This window comes from Podarcis bocagei (assembly GCF_964188305.1).
Source record: "Podarcis bocagei genome assembly, chromosome: 14".
Classification (NCBI taxonomy): Eukaryota; Metazoa; Chordata; class Lepidosauria; order Squamata; family Lacertidae; genus Podarcis; species Podarcis bocagei.
In genome coordinates, this window is record NC_138139.1 from 40,098,469 (window position 1) to 40,117,694 (window position 19,226).

The window sequence follows — 19,226 nt, forward strand, 5'->3', positions numbered from 1 at the left end:
TACACCCAAGATTTATAGAACATGGAGGGGCACAACCCAGTCCTTGCCTAGGAAAATCAATTTTAAGCCTAGGGAAATCAATTTTAAACACACATGAGCTGGGGTGTGCTCTGAGTTATCATTTGTGGACGCGGGTGGCGCTGTGGGCTAAAGCCTCAGCGCCTAGGGCTTGCCGATCGAAAGGTCGGCGGTTCGAATCCCCGCGGCGGGGTGCGCTCCCGCTGCTCGGTCCCAGCGCCTGCCAACCTAGCAGTTCGAAAGCACCCCCGGGTGCAAGTAGATAAATAGGTACCGCTTACCAGCGGGAAGGTAAACGGCGTTCTGTGTGCTGCGCTGGCTCGCCAGATGCAGCTTTGTCACGCTGGCCACGTGACCCGGAAGTGTCTCCGGACAGCGCTGGCCCCCGGCCAATAGATGTGAGATGGGCGCACAAACCCCAGAGTCTGTCAAGACTGGCCCGTTCGGGCAGGGGTACCTTTACCTTTACCATGCATAATGGGGGTGGGGCGGAATACATTCAAAATACAACAGAGGTTATCAATATCATTCAGGCAGGAAAACAAAGGGCAGGCACCCTTGCTATACTGTTTTAGATGCCTTGCTAAATGCTCCCTTTTTTATTTCGACAAGCCTATCCAGATATATAATTCAGTATTTGTTTTTAACTTCTGCTGGCTTTATCTGTGTAGCACTGATAATTATTTTATATTGTTATAAATAAAAAAATAGGAAATACTTGTTTTCATCACTTGTTTTATGTACATTGCTTATAGACTGATTTTTTAAAATTAAACGGTATATCAATTCTTCTAAATAAATATTCATAAATCAAAGTATGGTTGTACTTCTGCTGGCTCATAAATTGAACTTAAGCGCAATGGAGAACAAAGCCCTCCACATTTGTGGAGTGGAGTGTCTAGGAGTGCAATCCTAGATCTTCTTTTAATGGGGAGTAAACTCCATTGAATTAATTGAGACCAGCATTGGGCTGTGGGGCTCCTTCTGTACTATACCTTTAAAGCAATATACCACTTTAAACAGTCATGGTTTCCCCTCAAAAATCCTGGGAATGATGGTTTGTTGAGGATGCTGAGAGTTTTTAGGAGACCCTTGAGCTCCACCTTGGAGCTTGTTGTTCTACCTTGAGCTCCTTGGAGAAAAGTTAGAATATAAATGTGATGATAAATGCAATAAACAAATTAAGGTGTTCGGTGTCAGGGATCTCAGCAGCACTGCACTTTGCAGTGTGCCCTGCCACCATACAAGGAAATATATATATATATATATATATATATATATATATATATGGCAGAAGGAGGCCCAGGGCTCAGGCCACCTTGCAGGGCCGCCCCTAACAATGCTTGTACCAGTCTCCCAGCACCACGAAAACACCTCCCTCTCCTTCCCTATCGCTCATGGGCCACAGGTGTGCAGATGCAGTGAGCACGTATGGGACATGTATGAAGGAAAGGAAGGAAAAACAAACCATTAGAAGGGAGGCAAACCATTAGCATCAGTGGGCCCTGCCAAGGCATTTGGGCCCCAACAGCTACGTGAACAAGCCGGGTGCTGTCACCATCCCTGATGAGATTGAGTTTTGCTTTCTCCGGAGAGTGGCGGAGTTTAGTGCACAGTGATTGTAAAAATCTTATGTTTTCAGTTCATTGGCTCCCAAGCGTGCAGACACAACTCTTGCATGCTTGTTCAACCTCAGCCTTGATCCAAATGTCCTTTATCATCCCAGGAGTAGCATGCCTCACATTTATATGGGTATATTAGCATGAACAAATGCATATCAATAATGAGAAACTAATAAAAATATATTTTTTTCCTTTTTTTACATGCAGGCTTCCTTTATGGGAAATGGTAGCGTGTGACACTCCCTTTAAAACATATGGACCTTTTAAAAGGGATTAACCATATGGGGGAAAGAGAGAGAGAAAGGATGAAAAGAAGTTAATGAAGGAACATTGGCATAAATGCAAAGATGGAATGAAAGGCTGAAAGCCAAGGATAGCCAACGTGATGTTCTCCAGATGATGATGGACCACAGCTCCCATCATCCCTGAATATCCCCCATGCTGGGCTGAGGCTGATAAGAACTGAAGTTCAGCAACTTTGAGAAGATACCCCATTAGTAATCTTCATACTGGGGAGATTTGAGGCAGGGAGAGATTGTTTCAATAGGCGAAGAGGCAGGCCAGGAGAGCAACTTCTGGCCTGGCAAAAACACGACACATCAGTAAAACATGTTCTCTCTTGGCAGCAAAATGGACGGAAGGACACCTGATTGGTTGAGTCCCACACATGAGGAAAGAATCGTAAGTTGGTACAGGTTTCACTTTAAAAACAAGACGATCATTAAACGTTAGCAATACAGTAAAGGCACCACCCACGCTTATTTATCTTCAGTCCAAAGTAACAGGAAACGGAGGAGAGGGAATCAGGGTAAGAAAAAATTGGAACTGGCTGAAGAGCAACTGGCTTTATTCATTGCCCATAGATAGGGCAGCTTAGACTGGGGTGAAGAATCCCCACCAACATCCTGCTTCTTCTGGCCCTACCCCCACCCCCTGAAAAGTCCTGAAAAATGTAAGACATAAAAGTGGGGGCTAAAATCATCTCTCGTGTGAGCTTTCCACTTCCTAGAAAGTCTCCATATGCTTGTCACTGTAACAGTCTTCACAGGTTTCGCGTGAGTCTTTTCTTATGTTTCGTATGTATATAGATATTTTTTGCTTGCTTGCTTGCTTCTTTAGTGACGGTACAAAAAGAAAAGAAAAGGAAACACTAAAACGTAAGGATTTCTACCCAGGCGTTTGCTCTTTGTTTCAGCTTCCCCTTCTTCTCCACAGATCTTAAAATTTGTACAAAAGAAAGCCCCGAACTTCACAATGTCCCTCCCACCCTGATGTATCGTTTTGCGTTGATGCCCACCTAGCCCAAGGCAGGGACGTTGCAGAAAAAGTTCTTAAGCTGATGGATGGTGTCTCTAGATTGTGCTACTTCTCATCATGGATTTGAATTTGGAGTAGAAAGAAAGAAAGAAAGAAAGAAAGAAAGAAAGAAAGAAAGAAAGGAAGGAAGGAAGGAAGGAAGGTTCAGTCCCAAGGGGTTGGTTTCCAGTGTAAAATACAAATGGAGTTCAAACAACCTTCAGTGTATATTGCTATATAGCGCTAACCCAATCTTCGGCTCATAGCTGGCTACCTTAACCAGGAACCACGCCTCCCCTCCACCAGGAATGTCCACCTCTCCTTGTTCCGAGCTTCTGATCTTATCTCTTCCAGTTGTGTTTGTGTTTTTCCCCTTTGTTGTTGTTTTTTTAATTAAAAAAAAAGAATAAGAAGAAAGTTGATCTCAAACAGTCACTTCTGTCTTGCTGTTGGTGATGAAGTATGGCTGTGTGGGTAAGTAATGCTGACTCCGCGTCGTGAGTGGATCACTCCCCGCCGGATCACCTGCGAGGTTCCTCCCTTTGGTTGCATAGGCATGCCTTCGGAGGGACTGGTCGCTAGGGTCCCAGGTTTTGTACGCTAAAGGGTGCATGTGTGGCTTGGAGGCTTTCGACTTCTGCCCGTTGTGTTTCATGGTGCCGCCCTCGAGGATGTGTGGGCGGTCATCCTCCATATGCACCGGGTGGAGGGGCAGGTTTCCCTTTGCGGCGAACTCCGAGAGATGGCGCCGTTTGGAGTAGAAGTCGTCATTGACCTTGTCAGCTGGTTAAAGGAAAAGGAAAGGGAAAGCAACATCAGCTAAGAGTCAGCGGGGAAAACCCAACAACCTTTGTAATACCATACTGGCCCGAATATAAGCCGCACCCACAAATAAGCCGCACCTTTAAAATTGAAGGGGGGGGAAATACCCAAATATAAGCCGCTCCCTTATAATTCCACAGGCACTCACACCCGTAAATGGCAAATGTAGAAGAAAACCCTACAGCGATATTGTAAAAGCCCATTTTTGTAAGGTCGCAAATTTAAGCCGTACTTTTCACGGTCAGAATTTTTGGGGGAGGGAAGTGCGGCTTATGTTTGGGCCAATACGGTAAAACAGGCAATCGACAGACGACACTGTATAAAAAGACTACGACGTTGGTTAAAAATAAGATACGCTTCCAGATGGGAATAACACTGTCTTCATAAATAGCGCTTATCAAAATAAAAATACAGTGATCTTTCCTTTACAGAAGGGATGGGGAAACTGTGGTCTTCCGGATAGTGGTGGACTCCATTGCCCATCAGCCCTAACTGGCATGGTCAATAGTCAGGGATGCTGGGAGTTGTCATTCTACAAGATCTAGAAGGCCACAGGTTCGCTTGCCTTAAAGAGGTCTGTGAAATCTTAGCACAGCAGACATTGCTTTCTTTCATGGTGCTCCAACAATTCATACAGTCCTACACGTCTTTCTGGGACACTAATCTATTTAATGGTTGCTAGTTTTCTGGATTTTGTACTGGAATTTGTTTTATTTTTTATTAGGTTTTAAAACATAATGATTTTCAATATAATGAACAATTACATAGCCTTATTATGATTATTTATGATTTTACATATGTCATGGGTAATTTGGATGCCTATTTGTAAACAAGGAGAAGACACAAAAGTGAAAGATTATATATCATAGCTGATACCTGACAGAAGGAAAACAACAGATAACCACATGATCTACTATAAAAAAACCAGTGGGATGTATCCAGTGCTAGCCCTACTCAGAGTAGACTCTTTGAAGCTAATGGACATGATTAACTTAAGTTCATTAAATTCAATGAATCTGAGTGGAACTTAGATGAAGACCACCCTTAATTTCAATTTTCTACAGGTTCTGATGTTTATTACAGCCTTTGATGGCAGGTATTAAATTTCAATATTATTTCTATAAGAAGTAAAAAATATATATGCCATGCTTCATAAAAGTTGCTTGGTGTCCCCAGATCTCTTCACAAACCCACTTCATGCATTAGTATTTTGGCTATCACCTACAGATATTTGTGCATCATAAATCCAATTAGGTACAGATTTTTCAGTTCAGCTGCCAAAATAGGAAAGAGAAGTAAATATGAAAAATTAGACTCTTCTAAAAAGGTTATTTTTAATCTTGCTTCTCAATTAATAATAAAAAACAGTATAACAATGTGGCTTTTATTGTTATTTATATTTTACAATTCCCCTCTTGGGAAAGATCAACTGGAGAGGCAGATTATAACTACAATATTAAGGTAAGCTTTTCTCCATGTATGCATGTTGTCAAATGTCCTGAGGTTCACCCAGATTTTTTTAAAAAAGATTTTTTTAAAATTCATTTTGGAGTTTAAAAATTGCATCATTGTGAAGGTTTTGTTTTGTGTGGCACCTGGAGACCATGTTTTATGAAGTAAATAGCTAATAACAGCAAATAAATAAATAAGCAAGTATTTACACAAACTCTGGATTGTAGGTATCATCTTCGAAAAGACTCCCCCGCCCTTAGTCATAGAGAGATGGGTTCTATGTGCCTAAGATCATAAGACAAGGCTGCTGGATCAAACCAGTGGCTTTTCTGGTCTAGCCTCCAGTTCTTACAGTGACTGGCCAGATGCTCGTGGAAAGCTTGACATGAGCACAACAGCAAGACTGGGGGAAAATCTTGCCTCCTGTGAATCAGCAGCGTTTGGAATCTGAGTTGGACTCAAGAAATATGGCATTACTCTAAGAGGCCCCTGCTGCAATATGTGTGGGGATCATCTAAAATATGGGTGGGAAATATATGACCCTTCAGATTTAGTTGGGTTCTAATTCCCATCACCTGTGAAGATGGAGCAGACTGGTTGGGACTAATGGAACTTGGATCGCAAAACAACTGGGGGACCACAGCATCCCCCAGCCCAACCGAAGTTCTTTTCCCCTTGAGAATTAATGTATTTTCATTTGGAAAGATATGTATGTTCAGTCAATTAATCATATAAACCCACTCTGGTTCCAGTTTGGGATATTTCTCATGTTTGGGATACTTAGCTGCAAAGACAGATTATACAATGATTGCAATGAAAAGATGTTTGCAGTTTCCAAATTGTTCTACATTCTTCTTGCAAACACATGCCAGATCACACATTGTTCCCCATTCAAAAACAGCAGCTACAACAGACTGGGCTCTTTCACCTAGTTTGCTATTTGGAAAGCCAAAGTCCTTGGCTCTTATGAATGGGCCCTTTTCAAAGATCTGCCTATTGTGTTTCATTTCCCACTTTTGAAAGGGAGCCATTCTACTGAAAGAAGAATGGAATCGTTGACTGCTAGGGATGCACAAATCTGTCAATTTCACTTTCAATCTTTCTTTCATTCTTCTGACCTGAAGTCCAGTTCACTCCGTTCCTACTTCAGTTTGTGGTTTTTAAAATAAAATTTAAAATGTATCAGCATTTTAAAGCGCAGCCTTTTCCCTAATACACACATTTTGTGTGTGTCGTTTTCCCTATACGTAGATACTTTTTTTGCAAGCAGCTTCCCCCAATATACTTTATTTCCATTTGAAATTTTCACTCACATAATTTTTTATGCACATCATTTATTGCACTGCAAATTTGGAGTTGTGCTAATTCAAAGGATTGGCTTTCATATTGTTTCTGGATGTGCAGATTGGGTTGATTTGTGTCAAAGTGCAAAAATGATCTGAATTCCTCCTCTACCTCTGACTGATTGTCATGCTGGTTATACAGAACCTCCAGCACTGGAGCCAGTATATTGTGGATAGGAAACCTGTGACCTGCCAGATGTTCTTGGACTGCAACTCCCATCTCCCCTGAACATTGGCCATGCTGAACATATACAGAGCCCTGCTGGATAAGGCCAATGGTCCATCTAGTCCAGCATTCTGTTTTCGCAATATATGAAGTTTAGTATGGTTATGTCTGGGACGCGGGTGGCTCTGTGGGTTAAACCACAGAGCCTAGGACTTGCCAATCAGAAGGTCAGCGGTTCGAATCCCCGTGACGGGGTGAGCTCCCATTGCTCGGTCCCTGCTCCTGCCCACGTAGCAGTTCGAAAGCACGTCAAAGTGCAAATAGATAAATAGGTACCGCTCCGGCGGGAAGGTAAACGGCGTTTCCGTGTGCTGCTCTGGTTCGCCAGAAGCGGCTTAGTCATGCTGGCCACATGACCCAGAAGCTGTACGCCAGCTCCCTCGGCCAGTAAAGCGAGATGAGCACCAAAACCCCAGAGTCGGCCACGACTGGACCTAAAGGTCAGGGGTCCTTTACCTTTATGCTTATGTTTGGGAATTAATTTTGATGGAAAAGTTAACAGAAAGGGTACGTGAAAGAAAACAACATGGGAAACTACATAACTTTTACACAACGTGGTCCTCCTTTATTACATATGCATCAAAGAAAGAACATGCATTTAAACCACCTAAGACACACAGGAGCATGTGGAATGATATTTTATAAACCAGCAACTGTAGAAATAATTTTTGATTTGATTATATTACTAATGTAATTACCTGGACGTAGTTGGGGCTGGGTTTTTTGGGGGGGGGACGTAGGGGAAAACTGTATTTGATTGCTTGTATTTGATTATATGTTGTTCTTATAGTCAAATAATATATATGTGTGTGTGTGTGTGTGTGTGTGTGTGTGTGTGTGTGAGAGAGAGAGAGAGAGAGAGAGAGAGAGAGAGATGGATAGGATATGGTTCAGATTCTGAGAATGAATGGGTAACAATGGCACTTCCTGCTACGCTAAGGTATCATTTCTGGAAAGGGCTTGTAATTCAAGTCATATAATGACTTGTGGGCTTGCAGACATGAGTTTAAAATGTAGCATGAGGAATCAGCTCTTAAAATACTGTCCATCTGCAGATAAGTAAGACTCCAGGAGTACTTAAGTGCTCCAAAATTCTCCAGTTGGGACTTTGCCCATGGTGAATTTCATGGGCAATTATTGCCATGTGAGTTGCTAGGCTTGCATCAAGGACATTAGGTGTTTAACAGCTGCGTGCTCAGAGTTTCTTTTTGGTGCCATAATATGTTCCCTTCCTTAAAGAGATGCTTTTCCTCCTCCAGGTGAATTTAAATTGCTTTTGAAGGAGCCCATGTTGTAAAATTACGCTCTACACGCCTTACCTGTCTCCATCTGTCTCCTTCTTAATTGGCGCCTGAGTGCTTTATATAACATGCAGGTGTAGTTAAAGGGATGTCTTCTCTTTTTAATTAAAACATGGAATGTAGATAATGGCCTGTTCCAATTTCCAAACAGGATCTGAGATCACATCTTATAGGGCTCCTGTCAGCCTTCATTGCTGCCTCCTTTTGGAGATCTGGAACCTATCAGTGAGGCATTTTCCGTCTGCTAAAGCTTTTAAGTTTGGCCAAGCAACACAGACATGGGGGGTGGAACTGACCCCCAATATATATAACTTTAGCCAATGAAAAGGAGATGAGCTCTTTTCAAGGGAAGGCTGAGGAGCATTTCTGCATTCAAGGGCTGTAACCCCATACACCCCCCCCCAATATAATACCTTAGTTGTAGCCATTCTGATTTTTTTTAAAAAAAATGATAGCGAAGAATATATATTGGTATAAGTAAATAAATCTCACTATGTCATTTCCATGAGTTTCTGAATTTTTAAGCGCACTTTCCCCATTAGAGTACACATTTCTTGGTTGGAAAACGGCAACTGCATAATTCGGAGAAGTGCAAATTTCAGAGGTGAGCTCATACCTGCCAACTGCCGTGAAAATATTGGGATTGTCACAAAAACCCGTAAGCCATCACAGTTTCTCACGTTTTCATGCAGAGTCCCAAATTCCTAGAGGGCCTTTCCGTCAGTACACCATTTCAACATGTTACTGGAAGTTCAGACCCATACATCCCTCTAAGTTCAGACCCATTTCCCCTCCCACTCAATATGGCACCACTTCCTGTTTCTCTGAAAACAAGATCTGGGTCACTTGAATGCCCCTGAGAAAGTTTTTCACTGTTTCCCTGCTACTCAGTTGATTGGTCTCCCATAAAGAAGTGGTGAGTGGGAAACCGAAGTGGGGGGGGGCTGCTTGCAAGGCCACTGCTACGGCTGCGAGGGGTGCCGAGGGGTCATGGGCACTGAACCTGTGACTTTCTGTATGCAGATTATAGGCTCTGCCGCTGAACTACAATCCTCCCCCATTAGTCTTCCTGTTCACCACTGGGACAGTGAAACTGCATTACTAGTGTTTTATGGATCTGCATTACAGTCATACCTCGGGTTACAGATGCTTCAGGTTGTGCATTTTTGGGTTGCGCACCACGCCGAACCCGGAAGTACCAGACGGGTTACTTCCGGGTTTTGGTGCTTGCGCATGCGCAGAAGCGCTAAATCATGCTTTGTGCATGTGCAGAAGCACCAAATCACAACCCGCACATGCGCAGATGCAGCGCTGTGGATTGTGAATGTGCCTCCCGCACGGATCATGTTCGCAACCCGAGCGTCCACTGTACTAGGATTTTATGGAATTTTGCATTTTAAGTAATCATTTTAAGGTTATGCTTACATTTATGTTTTTAGATTCTGTAGTACCTTCAAGAGCCTATTTGGGCTCAGCTCTAGAAGTACATAGGGCAAAAAATGACAAAAAGTGTTCAGCACGTTAACCCAAAAAAAACCAGCCTTTTTTTTTTTTGGCAAGAGATAAAATCAAGACCTTGGTCAGGCAGCTCCTCAGGGGGTGGAAATTGCCTTCTGATAGGAGAAACGTAGGGATTTCTTTTCTGATTAAAAGCGGGGGAAGGGTACTCTGTCTTTTGTGACATGTTTTGAAAGAGTTTTATTACCATATCTCCCATAAATGATTTAGCACTGCAAGCGTCATTAGAGTACTTTGTTTTCCACCCCCATTAACGTTGCAGCTAATTAAATCAAAAGAGGTTTTCCTGGAGTGGCACGGAACCAGTAGCAGGAAACTGGCGAATTGGGAGAACAGAATCACTTAGCTTGGGTGGAAAAACAGGGGCTGGGGATGGAAAATGCTCCATAAAGACGCAGGGGGGAATTCAATGCCACACTTTTCTGATTGTTCTGTCAGCAGTTCTGCTTCCCAGACAGAACAATCCACCCCACCTCTACCCCATATGCTGTTCTAGGGGTTCTCCCAACTCTCCAGATTGGATTTGGTGGGATCCCCTGTGCTGGTTTTTCCTATTGTACTGGTTTATCTGGGTCAGTACTTGGTGCTAAGGTAGGCACAATGCTAATTACTGATCTCCTGCACCATACTTTTGGCCTTTTCTGGGGTGTGTGTGTCTAAATGGGAAGAGTGGATTTTGGACAATCTACTGAGATTAGACTGGGAGTGGTATCATTGTGCTTAAGATGTTCCCACTGATGTTTTGTGCTATGATCACTCTGCTACAATTTTTCAAAGGACTGCTGCTTCATCTTGGCTTCTTCGCAATTTTCATAAAAGGTAAAGGTAAAGGAGACCCCTGACCATTAGGTCCAGTCATGGCCAAATCTGGGGTTGCGGCGCTCATCTCACTTTATTGGCCGAGGGAGCCGGCGTACAGCTTCCGGGTCATGTGGCCAGCATGACTAAGCCACTTCTGGCGAACCAGAGCAGCACACGGAAACGCCGTTTGCCTTCCCGCCGGAGCGGTCCCTATTTATCTACTTGCACTTTGACGTGCTTTCGAACTGCTAGGTTGGCAGGAGCAGGGACTGAGCAATGGGAGCTCACCCCATCGCGGGGATTCGAACTGCCGACCTTCTGATTGGCAAGTCCTAGGCTCTGTGGTTTAACCACAGCGCCACCTGCGTCCCTGCAATTTTCATATTTTTCACAGATACTTAGATATGTGTGGGGCCTCCTGGGATTTCATTTTATTCTTTAAAGAAGCTGTGTGTATGCATATGGGAGTGCTCTGAGTTTGATGGAAACAATAGTACAGAGGGAAGGCGTCTTTCACCCCCCCACACACCATCCCCCCAACGTCAGTGGCCCCACACCCTGTCTGCAATTAGCTTCTCTTGTTTCCTTACTCAATCTCCCACCTTTCTTCCAAGTTGTGTAATACAACATACCTGGTTCTTCTCCCACAATTTTCTCTTCACAAAACTCCTGTGAGGTAGGTTTGGCCAATTGGCCCAACATCACCTAATGAGCTTCGTGCCTGAGTGGGAATTTGAACCCGGGTCTCTCCAGCCTTCATCCAACTCTCTAACATGAGGCTTCAGAGCCAGTTTCCAGGAAAGAAAATACTCTAGAAATACTCTAGCTGAAGGTGTGGTCTCTCAGCATGTCCAAGCCAAGCTTGCTGAGACAGAGCACTCTTCTCTTCTACTAGGAATGACTAGATTCCCTCCACACTCCCCCCCCCCCATCTCACTCCTTCACAGTTCTCCTGGTATACTGGAGAGAACGTATAGAATTTATTCTGAAATACGGACCTGCACTTTCTGGTTTATTTGCATCTTTACACTGTGATGCCAATGGGCAAGTACACATTGATAAAATACCTATTTTCCAGAAGGAAACCTTGATATGATTATATGCATGATTGAATCGAGACTTTTGCAGTGTTCAATGCATGCAGGTGGATGACTTCAAAACATGTTTTTATACCTCCTCCGAAAGGGGGGATTGCATAATTTGGGTATCTGCCCAAAGTAATGCATTACATTATGAATGAAGTGGAGGACTACATCCTTGCCTGCTGCAGGATTTCCCCTCTCTGAAACCATCTGAGTTGAACTTACGGATGGGAGAGAAATTCAACTCAGTTTGAATTTAAAGATGAACCTGACAGAGAATATGCAAACTGAAATGCAGCCAGCCTTCTCTGACTTTTACCATGCACTATGAAGGAAAGTGTGCAGAAATGCATATACTAGGGTACTGTGCACATAAACATGCAGACATTAGTGAAAATGACATACAAAACAGCATTACATTTGTCCATATATATTTTATAGTTTTCCAATGAGACAGGAGAAATTGCTTCGCAAAAATGTGTATACATCAGGGGAAATGGCATACAAAACATTGCCTATTAGATGAAATTCACACTAAAACGTGGATGAATTTGCATGAGGACTTCTAAAAGGGGGAAAAATCATAAACTAATGCAGAAATGTGGAACACTGAACAGTATGGGAAACACATGGAAGAATATTACTATCATGACCTCCAATAGGTCATCTTTTTGGTGCCTTTTGTAGAGTTTATTTAGAGGCCTGAAACGACTTAATTAGACTCCTTGTCTAATTAACTGGCTATAGAAATGTATTATTTCATGAATAAGAGCTGTGCACTTCTGTAAAGACCACAGCATGAGTACAGTAATAGGGGCGGTGAGCTTCCCTTAAGGCACTCAAATGTGACACTGGACAGCAGTTAGGTTTCTTGGGTGATAGAGATTAGCACAGGACCGATGACCTATCTCCCTCGACTATTAGCCAGTCCTTTGACGTCACCCATTGGCTTTGCAGTCAGGGCAGTGGAAAGTGTGCTGTTTTCATTCTAAGACATTAGAAACAATACATAAAGCCAAGTAGAGCCCTTGCTTAGTGAAGGTCCCAACACAGACCTTAAGAGAGAGGAAGAGTGAGAGGAGATAACCTGACTATCAGGACTTTGGTAATGTTGCTAAGGAGAAGATTTCCCAGCAACTCCAAAGGCTGTAAAAGATCTGCTTTCCCATGTTTTCTGCTACATACTTATCAAACACATAAAGCCTGTTAAAGTGCCTGCTTGTTTGCCAGCCAGATTCCCAAAGAACACCTTGCCCCCTTAGTAAGGCATGGGTTTAAGGATGGGAAAATGAGAAATTTGCCTCTCCCACCCCAGACCTCTAGAGCATTATGAGAAACTGTACCTATAGCATTGCCCACACGGATGTCACCGAATCCCTGCAGTTGGTGGATCTGGGGAGGGTCCCTAGCTGAGTTGGAAGCACATGCTTTCCTTGCTTATGGTCCCAGGTTCAGTCCGTGAAAAAGACTTGGTTTGACAGATCTGAACAGCCATCTCCTGTGAGAATTCTCAACCAAATTCTCTGGTGCAATATAAGGTGGTTCCTACCTCATCCCAATATCCTGAAGCTGAGGCTCCAATACTTTGGCCACCTCATGAGAAGAGAAGACACCCTGGAAAAGACCCTGATGTTGGGAAAGATGGATGGCAGAAGGAGAAGGGGACAGCAGAGGATGAGATGGTTGGACAGTGTTCTCGAAGCTACCAGCATGAGTTTGACCAAACTGCGGGAGGCAGTGGAAGACAGGAGTGCCTGGCATGCTCTGGTCCAGGTGGTCACAAAGAGTCGGACACGACTAAACGACTAAACAACAACAACAACAACAACCTCATCCCATGATGGCTGGGTCAGAACTTTAAGCGACTCCTCTCTCTCTCTCTCTCTCTCTCTCTCTCTCTCTCTCTCCACTACTCCAGGCATTATAAACATCACAGCTTGAGCTCCTCTTTCCCCAATTTCATTTTTTCTTTGCTGCACATGAATTGATTTCAAAGCTGCCTCAATACAGTGGATGCCTGAGTTTACCTGGGGATGAATGTACAGCTGAAAGGCAACCGTCACTGCATGCCTCCAAACCCCATTTTCAACTGGTAATGCCGTGTGCAGCTGTGACGTGTCAACCTCAAAAGACAATGGTGTTCAAAGCTAGCCTTGCCAATCCAATTTTCCACCTCTTTTCTTAAAAAAAAGGTTTTGGGGTTTTTTTGTTCTTTTTTTGAGGCATCTATCTCAAACACAAACAGCAAAAAAGCACACTGTCAAAACCCATCAAAGCTGCCAATATCCCTACATGGCACATATTTTATGCTTTCCGAATTGTCATTGTCACCAGGGTGGGGATGGGGGGGAGAGAACTCAACTGACAATGGCTGAACATTCGCTGATTGTAAGAGAATTGTCAAGGCTTATGCCGGCACATTTACAGTAATACTATGTGTACATCCCAGGGCACCAGGGCAGCGTGCTTCTACAATGTGCTTGGGAGCAACATTGGAGCTGGTGGAAACAGCAACAAAGACAGACTATAGGTTTATTTGGACCTGTAAGTCTTCCCCTTTTTGAAATAAAGGGAAAAGAAGAGGGGTGCATCTATCAAGAAGGGAGTGAGTTCCAGAAACTCACACCCCCTCATTTGGGCATCATTAGAATGGAGGTGGATCCGGGACACGGGTGGCGCTGTGGGTTAAACCACAGAGCCTAGGACTTGCCAATCAGAAGGTCGGCGGTTTGAATCCCCGCGACAGGGTGAGCTCCCGTTGCTCGGTCCCAGTTCCTGCCAACCTAGCAGTTCGAAAGGACATCAAAGTGCAAGTAGATAAATAGGTACCACTCCAGCGGGAAGGTAAACGGCGTTTCCGTGCGCCGCTCTGGTTCGTCAGAAGCGGCTTAGTCATGCTGGCCACATGTACGCCGGCTCCCTCAGCCAGTAAAGCGAGATGAGCGCCAAAACCCCAGAGTCGTCCGCGACTGGACCTAATAGTCAGGGGTCTCTTTACCTTTACTTTACTGGAATGGAGGTGGAGGGCCTATCATTTGATAGAGTAAGGGAGAAACTCCTGGCATTTAATGCTGCGAGGTGAGGAATGATGCTGTGGATTTGGGTAGCCAAGCGATGTATGCTATGTGGCCTGCCCATCACCCTTACTCCAGGCTATTCTGTTGCACTTGAGGATGCTCTCCTATTGCTGGTGCAGAAGTAAAAGTAAATGGTTGTCAGTAGGGTTTGGCTAAACACTGTGAGATACTGATGGATCCTGCTCATGTGATTCACTGCCCCCTGCAGGAGGCAAGGGAGACCTGAGCTAGCGGAGTTAACAGGGCCTGCAGGAATTGAGAGAAGCATGGGCTGCTTCACAGTTTTTCCCACATTGAGATTTTTGCATAGTACACACACACACACACACACACACACACACACACACACACACACCATGATTTGCGATATGTTGCCAGGTCAAAAATTATGAAACCAATATCACGATGCAGACTTCAAACTGGCTCTGGATTGATTGGTCAGTGTGAAAAGCTCCCTGCCCCAGACCAATGGGGTGTGGGGTTTTTTTTTTTGGGGGGGTGAATAGTTTTGAAAGAGTGAAAAGGCTTTTCCTTTCCACCCTCCCCCCAAAAACATTGCCATGAAAATAAGCATTGTGAAGATGCACCTAAACTTTGCTCTCATTAGTGATGTGACGAATCATCAAAACAGTCCACACTAGGTAGCTAGTGGATGCAATAAACTATGGTTGAGTCAAAATGACTCACCATTTTCTCAGAGCATTTTCTATAGTGTCAAAATGTAAAGACCCCCCCCCATTCTGACACTCCTTGTGAAGATGTTTCCCAGTTTACATTGTCCACTCTCATTCATTCTTTCTCAAATGAGTTTATTTGCCCTCAAGTGATCTCATCCCATAGTGATGGTGTTCTGTTCATCACATGATCTCTCATCCACTGGGAACGTAGATTGTGCAATTTGGATTAAGACCGTCTCTTTCATTGTAAACCACTCTGAGGTCTAAGGGTGAAGGGTGGTATACAAATTTAATAAATGATGATAGTAGTAATAATTTACCATCAGTAACTGTGAAACCTGAATGACACACAAAGTTGTGATATACTGTCCCATTCACAATTTAATCCTTGATTGACTGGGATGACTCACATAACTAATCCAGAAGTGGTATCTTCATTTTCATTTGACTTATCAACGGTGGTGTCATCCCATTGCCAAATCTGATTGGTTGCACAGTGTTTTGACAGTATCCTAGGTATTACATGATTCCTGATTGGTTGGAATGCATAGCTAACTAATCCAGAAAGCCGAAAGCAACTTTAATGGGGATGGTGGCACTCAATGAGAGAGTGGAAATTTTTTTCTTCTTCCATGAAATATTTATATCACTCTCCCTCCTATTTTAGCAATAAAAGAAAAGGAAGTAAAACATATTTGGTGGAACCCAACAATAAACCCACAACATCACAAGCTAACTGATACCTCTCATATGATGCCTGTAAAATCGTTGGGACCAGCATGCAATGATTTCTCAGCATTTCAGAAATGAGGTATGCACTTTACCTCTCACCATTAAAATGGTGAAGATGGGAAGTGTCTAGATTGGTGGCTTAAGGAAAGGCTTAAGGATAATGAATCCAGCGAGATCCTAAAATCTTTCAAAGGCGTTTGATGCTTCAGTGTATTAATGTAACCAAATTAGCTTGATCCTACGTTGATCCTGGCGATTATCTCCTTGTTTGCTGCAGTTATCTGAATTCCTTGAGAGGTATCACATCACCATGTCCCCCTCTCCCCTCTAGTATGGACTGATACGCCTGTACTATCCCAGCCTTGTCAATCATTCAGTCATTAGGAACCCCGAGGAAGTGACTTTTTCTTTTTTTTTTAAGGAAAGGGCTTTACTAGCACTGTGCTGCTTTTATTATCTGCATGTTAATAGATATTTTAATATTGCATTAGAGTTTAATTGCTATTTAAATAAAGTAATTTACTTTAAAAAACTATTATCTTTTATATGTTTTTAGCTTTTTGCATTTTATCTGTGTTGTTTTAATTGGTGGAAGCCACCTTGAATCCTGGTCTGGGAAACGCATACACACACACACCTGTACACAGGGTGCAAGAGGAGGGTTCCCCAGCCATACCACAGATTAAATTTCCTGCAGCCATGCCTCCTGCCAGCGCTGATTGGACAGCGGGGTCCAGCACAACACCAATGACGTGGCAACAAGGGTGGGCGTCAATCTCCACTCCCCCTGAACCACTGCAGGGGGCCTGAAGCCTGGCCGCAACGCCACCCACCAGAAAAGGTGATTGGACTTCCCAGTGTTTCTGGGAAAGAGAGATTCACTGTTAAACCACTCTAGACACTGTAGCTCTGTGAGGGGAATAAGGGTCTCCTCATAACTCTCAGAACCCATAACAAACTATGTTTCCCAGAATTCCTTGGTATGCTGCTGCTTTAAATGTATAGTGCATTTATACATTTATATACTTTAATAAGTACTATTTTATATTTCTACCAGCATTCAGTTCTCCATATAACACCACAGGATTTGTTTCCCTTACTAAATGCTCTTTTTTTTTTGTTTCTGCAGAAGTGGAACTCTCTCTCTCTGACTGAAAAGCCTGTTGTCTCAGTGACAGCCGACGTCGTCTTAATGGATCTCGTCGGCAGCACAAGGACAGTTCCTTAATGTGCAGTTTTGTCACATCAGTGTGGAAATTTCACTAAGTGCTAAATATGTGGTTTCAGGTTTCTATTCTGCAGGCGACAAAAAAGGTCCATTGAAATCATCATGCCCATTGTGTGCGAGCTTTTCTTCTCCTTAAAAGTGGCGACAGCTGAAAAGCCTAAATGGTGAAAAATAGTGGGTATTGTCTTCCTGTGGGAATGGGAACAAGGTCGCAGGCGTTCCAGTTCACAGTAAACATAGGTTTGGGTCAGATGGCAATAGCAAAGGCCTCCTAGGAGGCTTAGCTTAGTGAGAATCAAGTACAGTTATACCTCATGTTACATTTGCTTTATGTTACATTCTTTCAGGATACGTCCCGCGGCGACCCGGAAGTACCGGAAAGGGTAACTTCCGGGTTTCGTTGTTCGCGCATGTGCAGAAATGCTAAATCGCTCTTCGCGCATGTGCACAAGTGCCAAATCGTGCCACACACCTGCACAGATACAGCACTTCAGGTTGTGCTCTTTTCATGTTGTGAACAGGCCTCTGGAACGGATCCCATTCGCAATCAGAGGTACCACTGATTAATGTTAATGTTAAATAATGTTAATGTTAAATAAATTACTTCTGGTAAATGAGCCATCATAGCCGCTAGAGGGTCATGAAAGTTTGTGTCCCAGGGCAAGTCTGGACCCAGCCCCTCAACTCCTCTTGTTTCTCCCTCCTTGCATAACTCTGGATACCATTTTGCCCCTTAATATCACTGGATCCTTCCAAGGGAAAGATGCTGGGATGTTCTTGGACTGAATGTTCTTGAGGGCTGAAATAAATTTCCAAATCTCTGCAAATGAGGGCTCTTGTACTATGTTGCTTGGATCTGTTGGGTCCCAGAGCTCATTTCGCACGACATTTCAGTCAACACTGCATTGAAGCAAAAAAAGTCAGGCGATGTTCTCTACACAAAAACCCTCCCCAATATTAGCTGTGCGATAAAATCAGCTATGGAATATGTTTTTTCCTAGAATGTAAGAGAGCAATACAGAGAAGTTGTACACTTTATTCTGAACATAAAGCATAAGTTTCCTTGCTGTCAAACTAAGAGCTTTTTTTTTCTTGACACAGAGTACTCTCTGTACTGAAAATATTACTTTTAATACTCACAGTAGATCTTCCTTCCTCCCTAAGAGGAAGGAAAAGTAGTTTGCTGAATTGACTACCAAAGAAGAACTGATAGAATACTTTGCCTTAAAAAAACCCCCCCAAACCGTGCAAGAAACATTTACACCTAGGGACATCTTGGGTCAGTTTTGCATGTGTTCATTCATATGTCTGTTCCTTCCACATTATTCTGCTGCTTTATTTTCAAAATCAGTATGAAAACTGAAACTAAATCCTGATAGAGGTGTTATGTGTCGCAACTTTCTCAAGCCCAGGAGGTGGGGAAATGGTCTGTCCTGAGCAGGCCCATGACTTGGTGGTGCTCCTGGACTCAATAATGTCCCTGGAGTCTGAAAGCCCTAAATGGCCTTGGGCCTGTACCTGAAGGAGTGTTTCCACCCCCATCATTCAGTCCAAGGCTTTTCTGGTGGTTCTCTCACTGCAAAAAGTGAAGTTACAGGGAACCAGGTAGAGGGTCTTCTTGGCAGTGGCGTCCACCCTGTGAAATGCCCTCCCAGCAAATGTCAAGGAAGCAAAGAACTACACAACTTTTAGAAGACATATGAAGGCAGCCCTGTATAAGGAAGTTTTTAATGTTTGATTATGTTTTATATGTATTGGCAGCCGCCCAGAGTGGCTGGGGCAACCCAGTCAGATGAGCAGGGTATAAATAAAATAGTAATAGCAACAACAACAACAACAACAACAACAACAACAACAACAACAACAACAACAATGTGGATGACACCCAGTGACTAGGAGTCCATTTTTCCAGCTCTAGCTGGCTGGCGAGTTACAGCCCCTTTTGGGCAGAAATGACCACTTTATTCCATGTTCTGGTAATGTCTCCGTTAACAAATACTAATTAAAAAAGCACCAGGTTTCTCAAAATAA

The 19,226-nt window shown here is 43.4% G+C and overlaps 1 protein-coding gene across 1 annotated transcript in view; it reads right to left on the reverse strand.

The window, feature by feature from the left end:
• Positions 1–2,739: 2,739 nt before the first annotated feature.
• SHISA9 (shisa family member 9) overlaps positions 2,740–19,226 on the reverse strand; it is a 228,461-nt gene continuing 211,974 nt past the window's right edge. The window contains exon 4 of the mRNA XM_081169636.1: positions 2,740–3,719. Coding sequence (XP_081025762.1) covers positions 3,361–3,719 — 359 coding nt within the window. The 3' untranslated portion in view covers positions 2,740–3,360. The remainder of the gene's footprint in view (positions 3,720–19,226) is intronic.